This window comes from Myotis davidii, unplaced genomic scaffold, assembly GCF_000327345.1.
Source record: "Myotis davidii unplaced genomic scaffold, ASM32734v1 scaffold803, whole genome shotgun sequence".
NCBI classification, from domain to species: Eukaryota; Metazoa; Chordata; class Mammalia; order Chiroptera; family Vespertilionidae; genus Myotis; species Myotis davidii.
The window spans coordinates 3041651-3063684 of NW_006295567.1; the positions used below are offsets into that span (position 1 = coordinate 3041651).

The 22034-nt window shown below is 38.0% G+C and overlaps 1 protein-coding gene across 1 annotated transcript in view; it reads right to left on the bottom strand.

Moving 5' to 3' along the window:
• COL19A1 (collagen type XIX alpha 1) overlaps nt 1-22034 on the bottom strand; it is a 300284-nt gene that overhangs the window by 33447 nt on the left and 244803 nt on the right. The window contains exons 33-42 of the mRNA XM_006770338.2: nt 18090-18194; nt 17954-18007; nt 17648-17701; nt 14703-14756; nt 12995-13048; nt 10163-10207; nt 8187-8237; nt 8067-8111; nt 7593-7619; nt 3511-3564 (exon numbers count right to left, since the gene is read on the bottom strand). Coding sequence (XP_006770401.1) covers nt 3511-3564; nt 7593-7619; nt 8067-8111; nt 8187-8237; nt 10163-10207; nt 12995-13048; nt 14703-14756; nt 17648-17701; nt 17954-18007; nt 18090-18194 — 543 coding nt within the window. The remainder of the gene's footprint in view (nt 1-3510; nt 3565-7592; nt 7620-8066; nt 8112-8186; nt 8238-10162; nt 10208-12994; nt 13049-14702; nt 14757-17647; nt 17702-17953; nt 18008-18089; nt 18195-22034) is intronic.

Consider the following 22034-nt stretch of genomic DNA (forward strand, 5'->3'; position numbering starts at 1 on the left):
TGTAGGGTTGGAATAAAAATATTTAGAACAAGGGATTATGTAGTTCTCATTAGGCCAATCAGAAGATCTCCTTAATTGCTTTGAACAGTAGAGTGACTCATCATTTTATCCAAAGGCAATGTGGTATTTTAGATAAAGCTGACCTTGCTAAAAATACTAATGATTATATATGGGATAATAAAATGGCCATTTTTATTGAGCAGAACCTACATTATAAACTTCCTAACTTCCTTCAGGGACATAAAAGAAGACCTGATTAAATGGAGAGATATGTTTTGTTCTTGGAGGGCAAGACAATGTTGTAAAGGTGTCACTGCTACCCAAACTAATTTATCAATTTAATACAATTCTTATGAAATTGCAGCTTAAACAAATAATAGTATAGTTCATTCAGGATAATAAATAGAAGAGAAGATAAAAGAAATATTAAAAGAAGATTAACAATACCAATATTTAAACACATAATAAAGCCTTAACAATAAAAATAATGAAATGTGGGCATAAGATTAGACAGTATATCAATGCAAAATAACAGAAACATCAGAAAGAGACCAATAATTATAACAGTATTTTTTTTTAAAAGAAAGGGATGTATTATTCAACAAATAGTGCTAATGATGGAATAATTTCTTTGAAAAAAGGTTCATTCCTCTTTTTATATTATACTCCATATAAATTTCATGTATATTATGTAAAAATAAAATAAAGTATAAAGTAACTAGAAGAAAATATAAATGACTACCTGTAGTTGAGTCTAAGAACAAAAGTCATTTAGGGCATATAAGCAAAATAAGAAATCATAAAGCAAAAACAGTTTTATATTTGACTATGTAAAAGTTTTATTTCCATATGCAATAAGATTAAACATAAAATAAAGGCAAAGACAAACTAGATAAAAACTCCAACATATAAGAAAGAAGTAATGTCTTTAATATATAAAGCATAACTAGAGTCAAATAGAAAAAGAACTAAGAAACATGGGCAAATAATGGAAACAGGTAATTGTCAGTTTCACTGCTCTTTTTAAAGTTTAGGATTTTACCCTTTTAGTGACTATACTAGAACCTTTCATTCAAAGGAAACATTTTCATATCAGATAAAGATGGATGTTAAGAGAACTCTCTGACAAGATGGTCCTTCGAACCATCAGGTCTTTGAACTACTCTCCTCAGTGATCCGGCTTCTTTCTTATTTCCAAAGTTATACCTGAGACCTTGTCAATAACAATCACTGCATCCCCGCCATCATCTCAATTTTGTGTATTCCAACCTTGGACCACCATCTCTTATTGTCATAATCTATTCCCTTGGGTACTTGAACTCCTGATATTGTTGATGCCACCGAGACCTCTAATCCATTAATGTACAAGTTTTCCATTATCTTTCACTCCCTGGATGGCCTATTTATCTAGTTTAAACTCCATGGTCACTTGTTATAACCATTCCCCTGTGTATACTGGTAACTCTTTTGACCCATTGCTACTTCTAGGACTCGGTTGTCAAAACTGGAACCTTGTTTAAATACAGCTCCCCTCCTATTCGGTACTTTTACCTGAGAGTCTATACATGGCTGGAAAAGCACTCATAATTTTGCTGACCAGTCTCACTTCAGTTCATGACCATGAGTCTTAAAGGAGCCATCACTCAGCGGTCCCTGAACTCTTCCTCTCTCCTAGAAGATCTTCTCCTTAAATCTCCAACCTCTTCTCCCTACCCCACTCTCAGATGATCACCTTGCTTTCTCCATCTTAGAAAATTTAAGAAATCAGAAAAGAACTTCTATAGACTCCAACCAATTCATCTCTCTACATATCAACATGTGTACCACTATGCTTCTGATTTCCCACCTGTTACCATAGATGAACTCTGAAGCCAAACCCTCCATTTATGCACTAGGTCCCCAACCCTCTTAGCTATTTAGGGACAACATTTCAGCAGTTCTTCCCTTTACTCCTATATCATTCACCAAACCTTTCTACTGGATCATTCCTTTAGCATACAAAACATTCTGGTATTTCTATAGTCTTAAAATCCATTTTAGCCGACCAGCGTGGCTCAACGGTTGAGTGTCCACCTATGAACCAGGAGGTCAGGGTTCAATTCCCAGTCATGACACATGCCTGAGTTTCAGGCTCAGTCCCTAGTGTGGGGGGTGCAGGAGGCAGCCAGTCAATTATTCTCTCTCATCACTGATGTCTCTGTCTCTCTCTGTCTCTGTCTCTCTCTCTCTCTCTCTCATCAATAAAACTATATTTAAAAAAGACCCCACAATTTTAAAAAATGATTTAAAAATCCATTTTATAAAATCTTGTCTTATTTCCTTCAGCAACCACTGGCCCATTTCTTTGCTTTTCTTTGCAGCAAAATTGCTTGAGCATTGCTATACTGTCCCTAAATCTTTTTTTCTCATTCTCTCTTAAATCCATTCCAGTCCAGCAGTTGTTCCTAGCAATATAGTAAATTAGTAATAGTTATTCTGGTGATATATGGCCTCTATATTGCTAAAGGCAATGGTCAATAATTGGCCCCATCCCCATCACCCTTGACCTATTTGCAGTATTTGAGAAAGGTGATCACTGCCATCTCCTTGACACCTCTGCACTTGGTTTATAGGACACCAAATTGTCCTTCTTCCTCCCTGGTGACTTCATCTTAGTCCCTCTCACTGGTTCTTCCTTTTCTTCCATATCTCCTAATGTCAGAGGGCTCAGCTCGGTCCTTGGTCCTCTTCCCTTTTAAAAAAGCTTACTGTCATTCCTTTGGTGAGGTGATCCTATCCACCACACTCCTCTCACTCACTTCCTTGGGCTCCTTGGACGGAACAAGAATGCTCATGTCATTTAGACCTACTGTTTCCTTTTTTTTTTTTTTTAAATGTATACATTTAACATGTACAACTTGATGACTTGATATAGTATACACTGTGAAATAATCACCACAGTCAAGCTAATTAACATCTCTATCACCTCACATAGCCACCACTTTCTGTGTGTATGTGTGTGTGTGTGTGTGTGTGTGTGTGTGTGTGTGTGGTTGAGAACACTTAGAAAATTTCAAGTACACAGTATAGTATTGCTATCTATTGTCTCCAAGCCATACAACAGATCTCTAGAACTTACTTATCTTGCCTGGGACATTCTTCCTGCAGAAGACTTGGCTAGTTCCCCCTCACCTGTTTCAAGTCTTTGATCAGCTCTTGCTATTTGATCAGACTACCCTATTAAAAAAATCACCTTGTTCCCCTTCAGCACTCCCCAATCCCTTTAACCTGCTCTTTTTTCTTCCCATTAGCACTGACCAACAATATTATTTAGTTATTTGTGCTTACTCATTTAATTTCTGTATCCTCTTTTTGGAATATAAGTTCATGAGGGCAGGGATTTTTGCCTGTCCTGTTCCCTCATGTATTCCCAAACCTGAAATAGTTCCTGGTACAATAGTAGGTGCACAGTAAACATTAAACATGTTTGAGTGTTGAATCAGTGTATGCATTTCTAAGCCCTGTACTTACCTTTATGCCTGGAAATCCTTCCAGCCCCGGCAAACCCATGGCACCCGGTTCTCCCTGTTAAACATGAACACAAGGAACTCAGGAGCAATGATTAAATGAATTTCAAACATTGGTTTTCAAAAGCAAAGATATATTTTGCCTAAAACTACTCCCTCTAACATTGATTAGTAATCTAGCAAGTAAATGGAATGCTCTATTTTCCAGCATTTGTATTCTTGCATTTGGTGTTTGAAAACAGTTTGAGAATAAGGCCATTCCCTGGAGAAGTATGGATCTATTTTCTGATTAGTTGCTTTATTCTGATTAGGAATCTAATCAGAATGAATCCCTCTAGTTGGTGGTAATGCCAATTACAATAAGAATTAGGAGGAAAGGCTGTCTTAATAAAGTCGGCCAATTTGGGAGGTTCCTGGGGCTGCTAGATTACCAGCGGGTGAGACTATGCCCTTTAAGAGCAGAGGAAGATGAGCTCTCACAGCAGAGTTTGTCAGTCTTCTCTGAACCTGTAGCGGGACATGAACTGTGACTCAGGGGCAGCATTCCAATGATTTTAAAAGTTGCTGATCAGCCTCAGTGATTGAGCGTAGACCGAGGAACCGGGAGGTCATGGTTAGATTCCTGGTCAAGGCACATGTGCAGGTTGCTGGCTCGATCCCCGTTGTGGGGCATGCAGGAGGCTGCTGATCAATGATTTTCTCTCCCTCTGCCTTTCTCTCTGAAATCAATAAAAATACATTTAAAAAATGTTACTGATCAAGCTGATGGGTCACTGATAAAAGATGGGTAACCATTTCCATTAAAAAATCTTTTACACATTCTAGTGTGTGGTCTCAAGCTCACTAGAGACTTCCGGTCCACAAGGAACACATTTAGAAAAGTTAGAGTGAAGGAAACTGCTCACTTTGAACACATAACCTTTAAACAATATTTTTTTCTCTAATCCTCACCTGAGGATATTTTTCCCCCCATTGATTTTAGGGAGAGTGGAGGAGAGAGGAAAAGACAGAAATATCAATTTGAGAGAAACACATTAATTGGCTGCCTCCTGCATGAGACCCGACCAGGACCCAGGCCGGGGAGGAGCCTACAAGCAAGGTACATGCCCTTGACTGGAATAGAACCTGGGACCGCTCAGTCTGACACTCTATCCACTGAGCCAAACTGGCTAGGGTGAACAAATACACTTTTTAATCAAGAGAAATAAAGTGGGTAGAATAGGACTTGATAATATTTTTTTCTTTTCTTTTTTCAGTTGTTTTTAAGTTATTATTTTTTAATTAGAATTGATATTCAATATTATTTTATATTAGTTTCAGGTGTACAGCGTAATGATTATAGAATTATGTGATTTCTAAAGACCCCCGATAATTCAAGTATCCACCTGGCACTATCCATAGTTATTACAATATTATTGACCATATATTCCCTATGCTGAACTTACCTCCCTGTGACTATTTTGTAACTTACCAATTTCTATTTTTTAAAAAAACCCTCACCTGAGGATATTTTTCCGTTGATTTTTAGAGAGAGTGAAAAGATAGAGAGAAATATTGATGTGAGAGAAACACATCGATTGGTTACCTCCTGCACAAGCCATGACCAGTGCCCGGGCTGGGGAGGCTCTTACAACCAAAGTATGTGCCCTTGATCAGAATTGAACCCAGAACCCTTTGGTCCACAGTTGAAGCTCTATCCTCTGAGCCAAACCGGCTAGGGCCCAATTTGTACTTTTTAATCCCTATACCTTTTTTACCCATTCCCTCCAACCCTCCTCCCCTCTGGCAACCATCAAAACAGAAATAGACTCATTGATAATTTTTATGCTTCAGAAATATTTTAAAATGTCTATTACTATGTACCCTGTCAATAAGAAAATAAGATATTCAAATTTTATTCTACATAAAGCTCTGTAAAAGAGTGCTTAGGTTATTGACAAAGGAAATAAGCATTTGATTCTCTTTGTCTACAATCCCAACAATCCTTACGACAGAGAAAGGTGCTCAGCCAATCAATGTTTGTTTGAAAGCAGCTAATAATGAAATATTTAATTGAAAGCCACGTATAAGTTGTACACCAAAGAAATGAAATGGAGCACCTCAGAAAATAATTTAACTTAGGGTAATTTTCATATATAAAGTCTACTGAGCTGATTAGAAGCAGGTGATCTGGTGCCATGGGGCCTGAAGGATTCTCCAAGAGTAAAGCTACCCACTTCAACATGACTTCTCCATATTCTATTCTGTGACCTAAAATTCTACCATTTCTGCCTTATTTCTAATGGCATGAGATATTGTTTCTCCCTAATGGGAAACTGGTGGGAAATGAAGACATAGTGCATGGTGGTGCTGACATAGAGCCAAATGTCTGCATTTTTTGTTGTCACCCACTTTCCAATCCAAGTGAATTATAAGTTATCCTTTACTATAAAGCTTTTCTAAAAAAGCTTTTCTCACCTTAATCTGCAGTTATTAATGATAAAGCTTGAATGTTGCACTTAGATGATCCAGAAGGGATGTTTTGTGTGTGTGAGGATGAGAAGGAAAGACCATGAGGAAATTTTTATCAACAAGATGAAAGAAAATTAAAATTAGGACGAAAGATATAATTGGTGAATGCATAACTGATGTTACAGATAAAGCCCTGGCTGGTGTAGCTCAGTTGGTTGAGTGTCTTCCCATGCACCAAGGGGTTGCTGGTTCAATTCCTGGTCAGGGCACATGCCAAGATTGCTGTTGCTCAATCCCCAGTAGGAGGAATAAGGAGGGAGCCAAACTATGATTCTCCCTCCTCCTTATTAAAAAAAAAAGTTACAGATAAAGAAAGGGCAGAATGAGTAGCAAAAGAATGTCTTGATGACATATTTAGGGCTTGAAAATGCTGGTCAAAATCATGCTTTCAGGGGAAAACAAATTGGCTTTTAATATTCAGTGCCCCATAACAAAATACACACTTTAATCCATTATCTTTGAAAATACATTTAGATGTGAAAAGGTTACTTTGTATGGTTTGTTCTTTTGCTCATTTAAAATTTATTCATCTAGTTTTTTTTTTAAATATATTTTATTGAGTTTTTTACAGAGAGGAAAGGAGAGAGATAGAGAGTCAGAAACATCGATGAGAGAGAAACATCGACCAGCTGCCTCCTGCACACTCCCCACTGGGGATGTGCCCGCCATCAAGGTACATGCCCTTGACCGGAATCAAACCTGGGACCTTTCAGTCCACAAGCCGACGCTCTATCCACTGAGCCAAACCGGTTTCGGCTATTCGTCTAGTTTTACCAAACTGTAAGGAAAAGGCCTTACATTTTCTCACATGACGATGGAAAGTGGTTTGAAAGTTTACTTCTTCAATTTCAGATACATTTGAGTTCAAGTTAAAAGGATATACAAATGGAATATAAAAGATGGAACATACGCTTATAAAGGACATGAAGGGAAAAACTGCCATCAAAGAAAGGTGATGTACCATAATTCAGTTTGGCAGAACTTCCACAGTGACGGCCCCTGGTTGAGAAGGATGCTTGAGAACAATGCCCATCCTTTGGGCAGCTGAGGACAGGATCTCTTTCTGTGCTGAGTGTTAACCGCCTGACACATTTCTCCTAAGAAGTGGGTTTATGATGGCACAGCGCATCTCCTACAGAACAACTGCCTCACATTCAAAGCAGATCACCAGTCTCCCTGCTTTCTTTGGCTGGGGAGATGCTCGACATATTAAGGGATTTCTTTCCAGTAACTATTTCTCTTCTACAATCTACTTCACATGGAATCAATCATCAAAATTGTTCTAGTAGAAGAAAGTGCCCCATTTATCAGGAGCTGTGTCTGTGCCTTCCTTCATCAAAGGGTGACTTTAAAACACAGTGATGAAAGAGACAGACGCCAAAGGCAGTGACCTCAGGACGGGTGCGTCTAACAAGGAAGAGCGCACTGCTGGCCTTTCCTCAGCGGCCCGCCTGCTCCCTGCAGGATGTTAGCTGATGACATCGAAGAAGGCAGGGCCTCTCTGCCTGATGCTCCGCTTTCAAACTCTAATCAAGACCTATTTGCTCAAGGACACAAAACATGGGAATTACATACCACTGGGCCAGGATCACCTTTTGGGCCCTATGAGAAAAAAAAAGAAAAGTTATTTTTAAAAGCATGACGAAAGCAAAATTACCAAATAGGAAGCATTTTTGTCTGATTTGCTTTAATACACATACAGATATTTGCAAGTTTTGTTCTGCTACAGTTTGGATTTGAAGAAAAAGATGAAAAAACATAACTTGATGGAACTGTCACGACAGCAACTGATTGGAAATTGATCTAGTTCTTAGACTTTTAATGCGAAAAGTGGCACAGCGATGCATAATGCTATTTTTCATTATTTTAGCTGTGTACATTTTCTCAGTTTTATTATAATTGGTTTCATTTTGTCCTCCAGCATAAAATTTTGGTTATATCTGTAACACGTATTTTTGGGTGTGCACTTAGGAGTTATTTTTGTTTGCTTTGTTTTGTTTTAGTTGTAGTTCAGCTAAGGTATGCTTGGTGATAAACAACTGTACTCACCGGAGGGCCGGGGGGCCCTGGATAACTGGGAACAGTCACACCTCCCTTAAAAAAAAGATGACAAGAATTATATTAATCCATAACCAGAAAACTATTTTATGTAATTATAAAGATAAATACCTGGATTTTATATAAACTGCTCATTCCATTTCCTTCAGTGAATGGCACACCCTTAGGAAAGAAATGAGATATAGAATTATTCTTTTATCTTTTTACAAAAATATATTTTTCCTGTTCTATTTTAGAAAGTGAGTTTAAAACTGTAAGTAAAATAATACCGCGTTTCTATTTTTGGCTCTTCAAAAGCAAATATAGAGAAAAAAATGGAAAGGGGTGTGAACTCTACCTGGAGCACACAGACACATCCAGTAGGGGTGTGCTTAATGTTCAGGTTTGACAGGCGAGACACTAATGCACTCAGAGGAAAATATTATTGGTGCATTAAAATTCAGTTTCTGAATTGCCAATTTATGCAAACTGTTTACAGCTCGCTGACCTGCAGGCTATACCACAGTCCTGCTGATGAAGATGTGAATAGGGAACAATTTGGCTACTGAAAAGTAATTTTTTTCCACAGTCTCTTCATACTAAACAGAAAATTAAGGTTAAATGGGATGATTTTACTCACAACCCTATGTGGCCGTTTCTACAGAAACATATTCCTTAGAACAACGGGGAAAAAGAACTTCCTAATAAAACTGGCCTGTGATTGGAAAGTCCCAAAGTAATTTGCATATGAAAATTTTACTTAGAATCTTTTATCATTTTTAAAGAAATTTCCATACAATCACTAATCTAAATTTCTCTTTTTATGACTTCCATAATTCCAGTGCAAAGTTGAAGAAGCCATCATTTCACTGTTTTAGGATAATGGTCATTATTTGAAGACTTGCATCTTCAAATCACTAGTGATGGAAGAAAAAAATGCTCCATTCATTTACGCCTTTATTATTTCACTCACTAATTTGACAATTGTTGAATGTCTACTATATTTTAGTGTGGTAAGTCCTGGACAATGAAGGATAATTTTGTCTGAGATACCCTCCCCACCCCAACCAAAGGTGAGAGGTTTCCCCCCCCAAAGACAACGTTCATCTGTCTTGAAGAATAAGTAATTTTGGAGGATTCAGGGGGAAGAGGAAGTTTTTTTTTTAAACCCCTTATAAAACATAGGTCTCTTTTGTGTGTCCAGTTTATATTTTGCTGTTCTGTCCACTGGAGAGGGAGTGTATTTTAGGATTTGAGTCCCAAATGCTTTCTGTCCTGTTTCCCTATCAAGGGAGAAGGTAAACAAAATGAAGAGCAGGTTTAGGAAAACAGAGTGCAAATCCCTTTGTGTGCAAAGTCTACATTCACATGAAGATTATCAACATATCCGTGTGGTCTTCAGAAAGTCACAGAGGAATTCTGCCCCCTCTCCAGTGAGTTTGGCTTCTATAATATTCCTATGAGGCAGGGTGGACCAAAGTTCTGCTGCGATTTGAGCGTGGCCCCACAAGAGGGCAGACTTGCTACAGAGAGAGGTACCTCTTCTCTTCTTGGCCTCCCGACAAAAGTGCATATCTGTCTCAATCAGAAGCATAAAAACACTGATGGCTCTTGTACATTTTATCCAGTAGGTGCTATACAAATAGAATTTCCTTGCATCTCAGACATAATGGACTGCAATGAACACATATAACATAATACCAAATCCTGCACCTACTCACATTGTTGGAAGGGATCTCTTTTTAAAGCCCACCTATTTTCTGTGAATGAGGCTCCCTGAGGTTTAATGACTTTCTCATGACCAACCCTCCCCTTCCCTCTCCCCCGCCCCCCCAGGCAGGAAGTGGAAAGTCTGGGCACCTATCCAGGTCTTCTGAGTCTACAGTAAGGAGGTCTGCAGTATGCAAATCTGAGCACTTCTCGTTGGAGCAGAGCTAAAGGGGAAGCACCAGTTCTCCCCAAAGCTACCCTGGCCAACATTTATATGTATACATAAAACTCAGATGACTTTTTATCCGTAAGAACATCTAAATGTAGTCTGACCTCTGAGATACGGAAGTCATAAGTAGGCACACACAACTTTAACTTTTAAACCTGGAACAACTCACAGGCGGTCCAGGAGGTCCAGGTCTCCCAGGAGGTCCTTCGCTGCCCTGCAAGGGATATTCAGAAAATCAATGGTTTAGACATTTCCACCCCAAGTTCATGAACCAGATTGTACTTGCTCTGGGAACCGCATTCTGAAATCAATATGGGCTGTCATTTTGTTTTGGCCTTGCAAGGACTTATTCAGCTTGGCTTTTCTCTTTCATCAGGAAATATATTTCTAGACCACAGGAGAGGTAAATGCCTTTTCCTGCACTCATTCAAATTCTTACTCTGGGAGCCCAGGGAGGAAGCTTATTTTTAGATGGAGCCAGACAACCCAGGTAATCCCATCCTGGACTTTGAGTGCAGCTGGGGGAACTCGCTGCTTGTGGGGGTGCAGAGCAGAGCTCCTGGAAGCAGGGGACACACCACCCACTTCAGCCTCACCTCTACACCTTCAACATTTGGGAATCAGAGGGGTCATCTGCATAGTTTGACCAGAGTAGAAAATCACAACCTATTTCATGGCTGCAGGAGGAGAAACCTCTCTCACTTCCTAAGTTCCTATTAGACTTTATAACCAAGTCAGGCATGTCCCACCGAATGGAAGTGACTGTGGTTTGACATTCTTTCAGATAAATGTTCTATACAATTTAAACAGCCTCAGACATTCTGTTTACCGGAGAAGCAGACTGAATAATGAATTCAAGTTGAAACTTGAAAAATGGGTTTCACTTTTATTTTTTAAAAAACACAGAATGTTTATCAATCCATAACGAGCAGAGATATTATGGTCCCTTTGGTGCCTTTAATAAGTTCTTCCTGTAAATTTTCTTTTAGAATCTTTTAAGTCCCGTAGGGCCGTTGGCATGAAATGGTTAATTAAAAAAGAATTCAGGGAGAGTGGGATTCCTACTTACTGTGCCCCCAAATTTTGAGGGATTTCAGCCCATTTCCATAGATTTAATGAAGGATTTCATTCCAATCTCCCTATTTTTAAAGGGAAGTATCATAAAAACCCCTTTTGTTTGTATCTTTGTCAAGGAAAATAAACTGTAAAGTTTTTCTTGCAATGTGTCTGACTGAGAATGTGACAATGAGTATATTGTATCTTTGCCCAAACTGCTTTGATGGTGGCTATCTCTCCAAGACATGTCATATTCTGCTGACTGCGGGCAGTGTCCTCCCAGAATTATGTCATAGTTCTCATGAGCTATGAGAGGACAACAAACAAGGAAAAATATGTGCCTGTTGAAAAGACCTTTATTCCTGGCACAATTAAAAGACATATTTTCATCCTCGATTGCACCCCAAAGCTCATCCAGTGTGGAATTCCCATTAACTTCAAAAGGCAAATCTCTGACTGAATAATTTCCATAGAGAACCGAGAAGAAAGGCTGGTGGGTTTGGGCAAGCTCCTTGGAATACCATCAGAAAAATATGTGTTGAGACTATTTAGAATAAGCACATTGTTCCCTTTCATATTTTTGGGGGGATTCCTTTGTTCCTTGATGCCATTTTGTCCCATTTTGGTCACTTCAGGGTAGAAACCACTTACGTGCCTCGTGTGGACTTTTGATTGTTACTTCTCTCATCTAGTTACTTCCCTGAAGTCTTATTTCACTCATTTTCTGGCTCTGTCTGGATTCATATTGTGGGGCCAATTTAGATCCTAAATAAGGTAAACTGATGAAGCCCTGTGGCCTGTATTGCTGCTCCTCCCTTCTGACCACAGCAGCCCATTTGCCCAATCAGCAGCCTCCCCAGGAAATAAGCCTTCCTGGTGAGGAGAGAGAAGGAAGCTAGGCGGTCAGGAATTGGGATCATGGGGGCGGGAAATAAAACCAGCAAACGCAGCTAATGGAGTCACTAAGGCATCTCAACTGGGCGGGGAAGGAAGGACGCCTGTAAGAGGCATGCACTTTAAAATGTATAGATGTTGCTAAGACAGGCAGCTTGCAGATAACCAATCACAAGACAGTGAGGCATATATTAACCAATCCCAAGAATATTATTAAGGCATAATTCTTTGAAAAGACCATTTAGGAGCTAGCAAGGTGTAATCCCCCCCCCCCCCCCATTAAAAGGTGCTCGCTTCTCTCACCCTCGCTCTTCTCCCTGGCATGCAAGGGGTTCCTGACATTCCTGTGTGGGGGAGCACATCCCTGCACCCATGTGGGTTATGGCCTTGTGGGCCTCTACACATGGACTAACAGACTTTAACATCCAGCTGTTACGTGGGGAGGAAGCTCTGGGCACCGGCCTGCTCCTGGGACCCCAGCTGCACCTTTTCCAGTCTGGCTTCTCTCAAACTTTGGTTCCACTGATCGTTTTTGTCCGTGACTTCATTCTTTGATTTTGAGAGAACTCAGACTCAATACCCCACCTTTTGGTTTCACGACTGGTTCCTTAGTCATTTCCCCTATGACTCTCAAATAACAGAGCTCCCTGATTTTCTCAGCAGCCACCCGATTATTGGACTCCTAGTCCTGATGACCAGCCTTCTCTCCGAAGCCTCGGCCCCTGGGGCTGGAACTCCTGACACAGGCACGGTACCTGCACCTCTTCAGGAGGCTGCTCCCACACCCCCTTCCACAAAGCACCATGCCCAGGACCCTGGATCCAGCTTGGACTTTTGCTCTATGGCACCAGTGTTCTCTTTATCTCTCCTCTAGGAACATATCTCCTGTATTTGTTCAGGCCAATTTTTTGACCTATGTCCTTCTAAGTCCACTATCAGAATAGCTATTCCCTGACATCAATTCTACTGTGATGCTCTCTCTGTAAATGGTCTCACCCTGCCCCGACCCCAGGCCCCAGATCAAACATGAAGGGAGGCTTTTCCTCTGTACCTTGTCACCCTTAGTTCCAGAGGGACCCGGATGTCCGGTTCTCCCCAACAAGCCCTGTAAAACACAAAACTAAGTTTGCTACAGAAAACAACAACGAAGTGGCCACAGGGTATTGACAGTTAGTCTAAAAACTGATACATTTTGAAGGTCATTTAATCCTAATTAAATCAATCCTACAAGCTTCCATTTCTTCAGGCTGACACAGCAGCTGTAGGCTGCTGATAAGCTCTTGCAAGGGTAAAATTTGTATTTGTGGCTGCTTTTCACCTTGGCCAACCACATTTAATGACCTTAATTGGAACCTTTTGATACATTTAAGAATTTAGCCTTGCTGTTTAAATGGCAATTTACATAACATTATGCCTTCCTAAATGAGCTATAATTTTGGTAGCGATCAACATTTTACATACTTCAAGACGCAGCAGAATTAACAATGTGCATATTGACTTATGTGATCTGCAATTTACCAAAGGAAAATAAAATTTAATGTTAATTCTTTTTGAAGAATAGAGTTAGCTATAATTTTCATGGTTTCTTTCACAACCCTCTCTCTTAATTTTTAATTTTAGTCTACAATTTAAAGCCAGGTTTGTTCTGCATAACTGTGGTGAAAGCAAAAATGATAAAAATTTTAATTATGGCAAATCCGTGATTCAAAACATTAAGGAAAGTGATTACATTCCCACTTGTGTGATAAATACCATTTGCATAGGAACTCTAAGAAGGGAAGATTTGGAGAAGTTAATAGTGTTGCTATCTTTAGCAAATAAAAATACAATATTTGGCCCCTGGCCCCTGTGGCTCAGTTGGCTGGAGTGTGGTCCCATGCATTGGAAAATCTCAGGTGTGGTTCCTGCTCAGGGCACATGCACGGGCTTCAGTTTCAATCCTTGGTCCTTTGCTTGTAAGGGCAACTGATATATGCCATAGAGCAACTAATCTATGTTTCTCTCATTGATATTTCTCTCTCTCTCTTTCCCCCTCACCCTTACCTTCTCTCTAAAAATCAATGAAAAAAAAATATCCTTGGATGAGGATTAAAAAATACACTATTTGGGACATCCTAAAAATATTGTTCAGATGAAATTAAAATTAAACTGTGTATCCTGTATTTTAACTGGAAACACTAGACTTGAGCTTTGCCTTAATGAGAAATTGGATCTAGCAGGTGGAAAAGGAAAATATATTCTATTTTTGGAAACACAGTATACCCAAAGACATAAAGGTGATGGTGTTGTGTCTGAGAGTAAGTGAGAAAAGGTACTGAGTAAAGTAGAGGGCATTTTAATTCATAAATAGGAATGAAAATAAATTGAATCTGATGATCCATGACCAATTTTTTCCCTGTAGAAAATAAATTCTTAGTTTATGGTGCTCAAGAACGTAAGGGTGTAACCGTCTAAATATCTCTTCCAAAGGTTAATGCCAAAAAATTACAATTAAAAAATGGAATGTTCTTTTCTATCCAACTTTTTTTTCAAATAATTAGCTTAATCCCAGACTGATTTCTGGTCAGGTAGCAACCCTGAACAACCTTAAGTAAGACTAAATGAAAATCTGAGATGGTAGATGCTACTTTTCTATGCAACAGCTGGATAATCTACATAGAAGCACAGAGAACAACAACAAAAAAGGAAAAATATTAGTTCACCTTTCATCATTCCAGCAGATATGAACCATGGGCAGAACAGTTCTAGCAAATACTTACAGGGGGTCCAGTTGGACCTGGAGCACCCGGAATGCCTGGAATTCCTTGAAGACCCTAGAAGAGATAGTTCCTACCATAACATCTGTCATATCAGTGAGAAAAAGGCATTTTATTTAACCAAATAATTTTACTATTGAAAATTAAACATTTATGTTGACTAATCAAAAACCATGATATATGCCATATTACAAATACCCGATTTCAAAGAGTCTTGTGTAATGGGGAGGAGGAGATCAACGGGGGAACAAAGGGGGGCATTTGTAATACTTTCAACAATAAAGATAAATTTAAATAAAACAGTCTTGGGAAAAATCTTATGTGTGTTTGTGTTAAATAATGTGGACATATTCTTTCTTCAAGATGATATGATTCTCACTGGCAATAGTATGTGAGAGTGTGTGTGTACATCCACATGTGCATGTACATGTGTGAATGGTATGAGTTAGGATATTGTTCTGGCTCTTTTTACTCACCCACCATAATTTTTTTACAGGTGTATAAGTAGAAAGAAAACAATTCTTTTTTGGGAATGGCACCTCTAAATATCTGGAAATTATAAATGCTATACTATAAATTGCTTTATCTAAAAATACCAACATCTTCATAAAGTTCTCTCCATATGTATGTGCATACAATATGCATTTACTTATGTATTTTTTTTTGCTACTTTTAGTTTCAGCATTGAATCAGCCTATAGATGCTGAGTGAGTCTTTAGGCAGTCTAATTTATAAGCTTGGGACTCATTAACCTTTGATGACCACATTAAACTTTAAAATAAACCTCAGTCCATAAATAAAAAAATCATTCTTGGCAGTCATTTTCTGAACAAGCTGAAATTTTGGAGTAAGGGTAAAAGTTACTAAGGATGCATAAAGGGCAATAAGATAATTTTAGAAGACAAGGTGGTCATTAAAGAAGATGAATACATATTAAAGAGTAGGACAGTCAATTTAGCATATAGTGCCAAGCTAAAATATAAATTAAAATTTATTGCATAGATATTCAGGGACCACTAAGTTCTTTCCCTGCTCTGATATTTTCAATTTGCAAGTCCTAGCCCAGTTGCTATAAGAAAATTTATTTATTTATTGTAATAATTTATGGCTGACAATATTTTCATGTCCTACTTATCAATTATTATCCTGAGATATTGTAGGAAGGCCTGCATTCCAAGCAAGGATTTACTTTGACTATACGATGTGTGTTCTATTTGCAATGTACAAATTGCTACCTTGAGTTGTGAAACATCTGCAAAAAAACATAGAAGATAATGTCACTTTTTCCAAGACCAATAAACAAACAGGCAACTCCTAAGTTCCCAGATGGAACTTAACTTTCTGGAATTCCCTATGTAATAAGAGTCTTGTTTAAAATATTGTGTACTCTGTTAAAGGTCCATCAGGTGTCCTTAAGAAAGAAAACACTAAAACAGCAGAGGAATAATAGCAATGGATTTCAATTCACCAAGAGGATAAAGTATCTATCCTGTTAAATCAATAAAAATTAACTTCTAATAAATCTGACTTAGAGTCCCTTATAAAACCCCAAATTCCAATTATTTCCTGGTCTTTTTGTCGTTACCTTCTCAATCACCTCTGAAGCCTACCTCTCGAATCTAGGCAGTTAACAGCTATTTGAATATTAAAATCAGATATTGTGCTGGTATCTCAAATGAAACTTTCTGTGGAGCATGAAGAAGAAAATACTCAACAACTCTTAATTTGAAAATAAAATGCCCTTACAGTTTTATTTATGAATGAAAATAAATATCATACTATATTTCTATTCTTCAATTTTTAACTTGGAAAAAAATCAAGGGCCAATCCTCAGTTTTCTAGAATAGGATCAATATTAATGAAAAAGAATAACACACAATGATCATTTATAATTTGAAATATATCTCCAACTCAAAAAATAGATCACTTCATACCGTTATGATTTTCTGCATTAATATCAAGGTTAATATATGCCAGATGGCTTACTTACTTTCATTAAGAATTATTAGCATCAAAACTGTTTAAACTAACAACAATTCATCATCCTAATAGGTTTTTCTAATAGTTAATGTGAATTATGCAGGAAAAGAATGATAACCTGAGCATCACCATGGCTTTGAGTCAGAAACTTATACCATCATCTCAAAAGCACATTTGACTTTGAACCTTAGTCCGGGGGTGGGCAGCTGATTTAAGCTAGTCCAATCAGGCTCTTTTCTCCCAAGAGTTTGAAAGCTGAGCAGACACACTGACAAAACAAGGTCATCGAAGTTGAGCCATATTAGAGCCAGGTTCCAGAGAAGTCCTGCTGAGTTCTGGGGCTGTTCTTATCTCTAGGTTGCTTGTTAACTATTCTTCCCATCCTACTAGCTATCTTGGGATATTTGTCAGTGAAACCCCTTCTTCAACCCCGTGCTTCTTTTTAAAATTGTCTTTTTTAAAAAATTTAAATTCTTTATTGTTTAAAGTATTAAGAGTCTCCTTTTCCCCACATTGACCTCTCCCCGGCCACCCCCACCCCCAAGCATAAGCCCTCATCCCCCTACTGTCTGTGTCCATTGGTTTTGCTCATATGCATGCATACAAGTCCTTTGGTTGATCTCTTACCCTCACCCTCTCACCCCCACACCCCCAAGCCTTTCCTCATACAACCCTGGCTTTAATTTTGGGAGAGCAGGAATTATCATCTGCTACATGAAAATAGAAACATAGCAACTGATGTATTAACTTTGTGCTTTAATTTCCTTGTCTTAAAAACTGGACCATTGATAATAAACATTACCATATTAGTATATTTAAAATGTGCTAACATTTTAAAAGACCTATCTAAGTCTTTGTTTTTATTTGTTTCAGCTTTAAAAATGAACTTGAGGAAAACTGATGTCTTTCTTTTGATGAGTTACTTAAAGAGAATCAATAAGACTATATACCCGAGAATAATCTTTTACCTCATCGCCTTTCTCCCCGGGTATCCCAGGGTAGCCACGTTCTCCTTTGCTTCCCTAAAAAGACAATAAATTCAGCAAGTACACTCAGTCACTTTGCCATCTTTTGAAACAATGACTATCTCTTCTCAGGATACTTGGGCCATATAATTTGGACAGAGTTAGGGAACAAATAAATTACATTTGCCAATGGCTTTATACCAATTTTCCAAAAATATTTTTGTAAGAAGTAGTGTATTTTAAAACAGGTTTCTTTTTTTTCACACTGAATTGGAGATCACACAAAGGAGAGTGAAGAGACTTCCTTACCTTTGGTCCCTCTCTGCCTGGGATTCCTGCAGGACCCCGTGGCCCTATGTCACCCTAGAGGACAGGGTTAACAGATCTGAGAGAAGGCACTATGTGTGTCAGTAGGAAGCCCATCACACCCAGCCTGCCTTCTTACCTTCCGGGCTATAGAATCGTACTTTCCAGGCTCACCAGCACCTCCTTCTTCTCCTTTGTTGCTTTTCAGCCCAGGGACACTGCTTTGGCAGTTGCCACAAAAGTTCTAATGAGTAAAAAGATAAGGTGACTGAGAGATTCATGAAAGTCATCTATAAAAGGGAGGTTTGATCAAATTTGGAGCTCTAATTGAAATTTTGCCAGAGATAAGAGATAGAACAATTTCTGTATCATCACTTTCAGAAACTTAATTTATCCAATTTGAAAAGACTACTTTTTGTGAAGTCAAAACTACTGATGTACCTAGTCATTAATATCTGTTTATGATACTGGTGAGCTATTTAAGAAACATGTCTATGATGATATTTAAAAGGAAAATTCTAAATAAATAAGGAATACACATGTCAGTTAAGACAGACTGAGTTTCAACTGCCTAGTAGCATGTTTTAAAAAGAGGTGGGGAAATTAAGAATAAAAAGAGAGGTGGTATTATCGTTTAGAATAACAGTCAAGATTACAGAGCTCATACAGCCAGTACAATAAATTCTTAAAAGAAAAAGAAAGAGAAAGCTGTGAAGAAAGGATTTTTCTTTTCTGAGAGCAAAATTAGTGAGAGAACTCTACATAGTTTACCAACATTTTATTTGTCAGTGGAAGCACTCATGTGAGAAATAATTACTTGAGTGACTTGGACCTGACTTCTATGTCAGATCCAAGCACAGATAGGAAATCTAAGTGGAATTACCTTTCCATTGCCTTCTCGGTAACCTTTAGCTGATTGGGAAAGGCTTGAATTTAAGTGTCTGAGTTCCCAAGATAAATGTCTTATCATGTATCTAAAGAAAAATTGTCTGCAAAACGCCCTGGAAAGGCTTATTGTTAAATAAAATGTTAAATAAAAATATTATCAGGAAAGGCACAGAATAGGGACCACTGGATAGGGGAAAAAGTTTAGTTTTAACAGTTGACAGAATATAGGACACTAGAAGCCTCTACTCTTTCATCCTTTTCACCAAAGGGAAGAATCTTTAAACATGAAGAGGGAACTAAAGCTTGCTATTGTGAAGTTAGCAAAAAACTTTGCTCATGGCTAGTCAAGTTCAATATTTTTGACCCATTGAATATTAGCATAAGTCTGATTTCCAAATAAATTAGTTTCCTTGGAAAACTAATTTTATATGATAGTAAAAAGATTCTAAGGCAACTTGTCTAAAAAAAATGCTGGGCTAGAGTTCTCTTCATGGTGGGCCTTCTTAGTTCTCTTCGTGGTGGGATATGTAAATGGGAGCTAAAGTATTCATTGTTTCTTAAACTAATTTTAGCATCAGGATCTTTTTACAGAGCCAATGTGTTGGTAGAGGAGTTAAAAAAAATACATATATAATTGGAGACTACTACTTATATTGTCTGAAAAACTATAACGAGAGAAAGATGCCTGAGGACTTAAGAGAACCAAAAAGTTTTTCATACTTAAAAAAGTCTAAAGAAAATGAATTATTGTATCTATAGACATACATATAAATGTGGCATATCAATATAGAGAAAAACCCTGGCATATCAATATACAACAACATTTTAGAATAGAGTATTCAATTGATTATTTTAATAAACAGAAAATATGGTAATCATTAAGAGTCAATAAAATTTTCTAAGAGTCACTTCAAACTGTCCTCATTTTCTTTAGTTTAGGATTACCAGAATGCTAAATTAATGGTAAATTAATTTTCGTTAATGGTAAATTAGTTTGTATTAAGCTTCTTGAAAAAATGTCTTAAGATTTCCTTATGAAGAGGATAAGGATGCACCAATTATTAGCCAATACACAATCTCATTCAAAGAGGGAATGATGCACAGATTAACCTATACGATGGTCTTTGATAGGGTATCATTTGGGTCTGGAATTATTTCAGCTCTTTTCAATACATTAATCAAAGGTATTTTTGAAAACAGAAATCAGGATGACCAAATTTGCTGAAGACTCAAGACAGAGAAGGAAAGTTAATAAGTTGAGTAACAGGGTCAGGATTTAAAATGGCATTATTAAGTTGGCCTAATAGAGCCAATCCCCAATCCAAATTCCTGTATTAGATTTTATTGGGGGAACTACATGCTTTCCTATTCTATTCAATACAGTTTGTTGGGACTATCAGTCAACATGCCCTGCCTGCCTCTTGCCAATCGGCTCTCCTGGGTCTCAGAGCCTCAGCTGAGATGCTAGGACTGGAAGAATGGCAGAGAGCATTTATTAGAGATGCTGCCCTCGTGAAACTGTCTAAACTCCAAGAGCCTTGTAGTCCTGGGCCCTCACCATGGCAGAGCCTATTCAGTCTTTCTAAGCCAATCCATATCCCACCGGGATATTCATTTCTGCGTAAGTGTATAAATTTTTGATCCTTACAGTAAAGAACCCTAGCTATTTTGGAATGGTATAACACTTACAATCCTTCTATTTACAACACTACTGCATTGTAAAGAACAGACAATGTCTGAGGACCTGTATTCCTATGTTCATGTTACACTTATGAGCTGTGTGACTCTGAGCAACTTAGTTAACTGCTGGGAACTTCAGTCTCTCATCTATAGAATGGGGATACTACCACAGCCTGAACTCACAGGATTGTTGTGAAAGTAAGTAAGATTACATAAGTAGAGCAGCTGCCTGGCATGTAATTGCAACTCAATAAATATAAGATCTTCCTGAAACTCCCATAAATATTCTTTTCTGATTTATTAGACAATGTTGGCCTTTGAAGTTTTTAAAAACTTCTATAATATATTTTTATCTACATTCATATGGAAATTCATATTCACATTCATATTCACATTCATATATATCTATTCTCAAAAGTTTAATCACCTACCAAATACATATACTAGAATTCCTGAGTGTTTTGAATTCAACAAATATTCCTGCCTGCCTACTACTGTGTAAGTAATTGTACAAAACATTGGGTAAATGCCAGGAATATAAAATAAGTCACATACACACACACATAGCCCAAATGTATGTGTGTCTCTCTCTGTGTATGTACATATACACTGTCCATTCACACACAGACAGATAAAACACATAACATTTGAATATAATGTGAAGAAGCAGATTTTCATGTGGGTTCACTCCGTCTTAGCATACCATGAAGAAATGAAAATATATAGAGTTATGGATGTCCCATTATCATTCCCTCCCATCTGTTTTACAAATAAAACACATGGAAGTATTAGGGGAAAAAGGCAGCAAGATTTATTCCCTCTGAGATGGAAATAAGTAGACATACTTTTTATTTGACAGAGTAACAGGTGTTAAGGCAATTGTTGGCTTTGGAACTTGAGAGTTCATTTTGTAAACTCCCATGATATCAAACCTCAGGCTTGCAATCGAGCTGTTTATTGAGAAGCACTGGTTTTCATCCTAGATCTGGCCGGGGCAGATACAGGGAGAAGGATTAGGTTTCTCAGTGGTGAGCCAGGGTGAGTAAATACCCGTTAAGAGAGGAGAGAATGATCTACTCAAGGGTGTCAGTGACAGGATGCCTTCCCTGTGGTTCATCTCAGAACTATCATCTCTCCCCTTCCCTGCCCTTCGACACCTAAAATGGGAGGGTGGTGATGAAGAAGAGAGTAAAGGCTTAGTATAAAGGGCGCAAGGTACATAAAAATACGTGTCCCTTTTTTCTATCTTAAAAATTGAATTTTAGTTCAGGCTAAGCAATTGACTCAATTTCTTGTAAAGATTTCCTTTCTGATTTTTCCTGGAAATTAACATGTAGTCTCTTACATAGCAACAATTACCTTGAGCAAAACACCGATGTCTCCCAAGAGAGGAAGTGCAATCTGTGGTTGAGAAAGAAGCAGATCCATATATTTGTACATATATAGGCACACAGTACAATGCAAATATTCAACACAATGTAGACATTTTTAAGAAGTACACATTTTTCCTCTACTG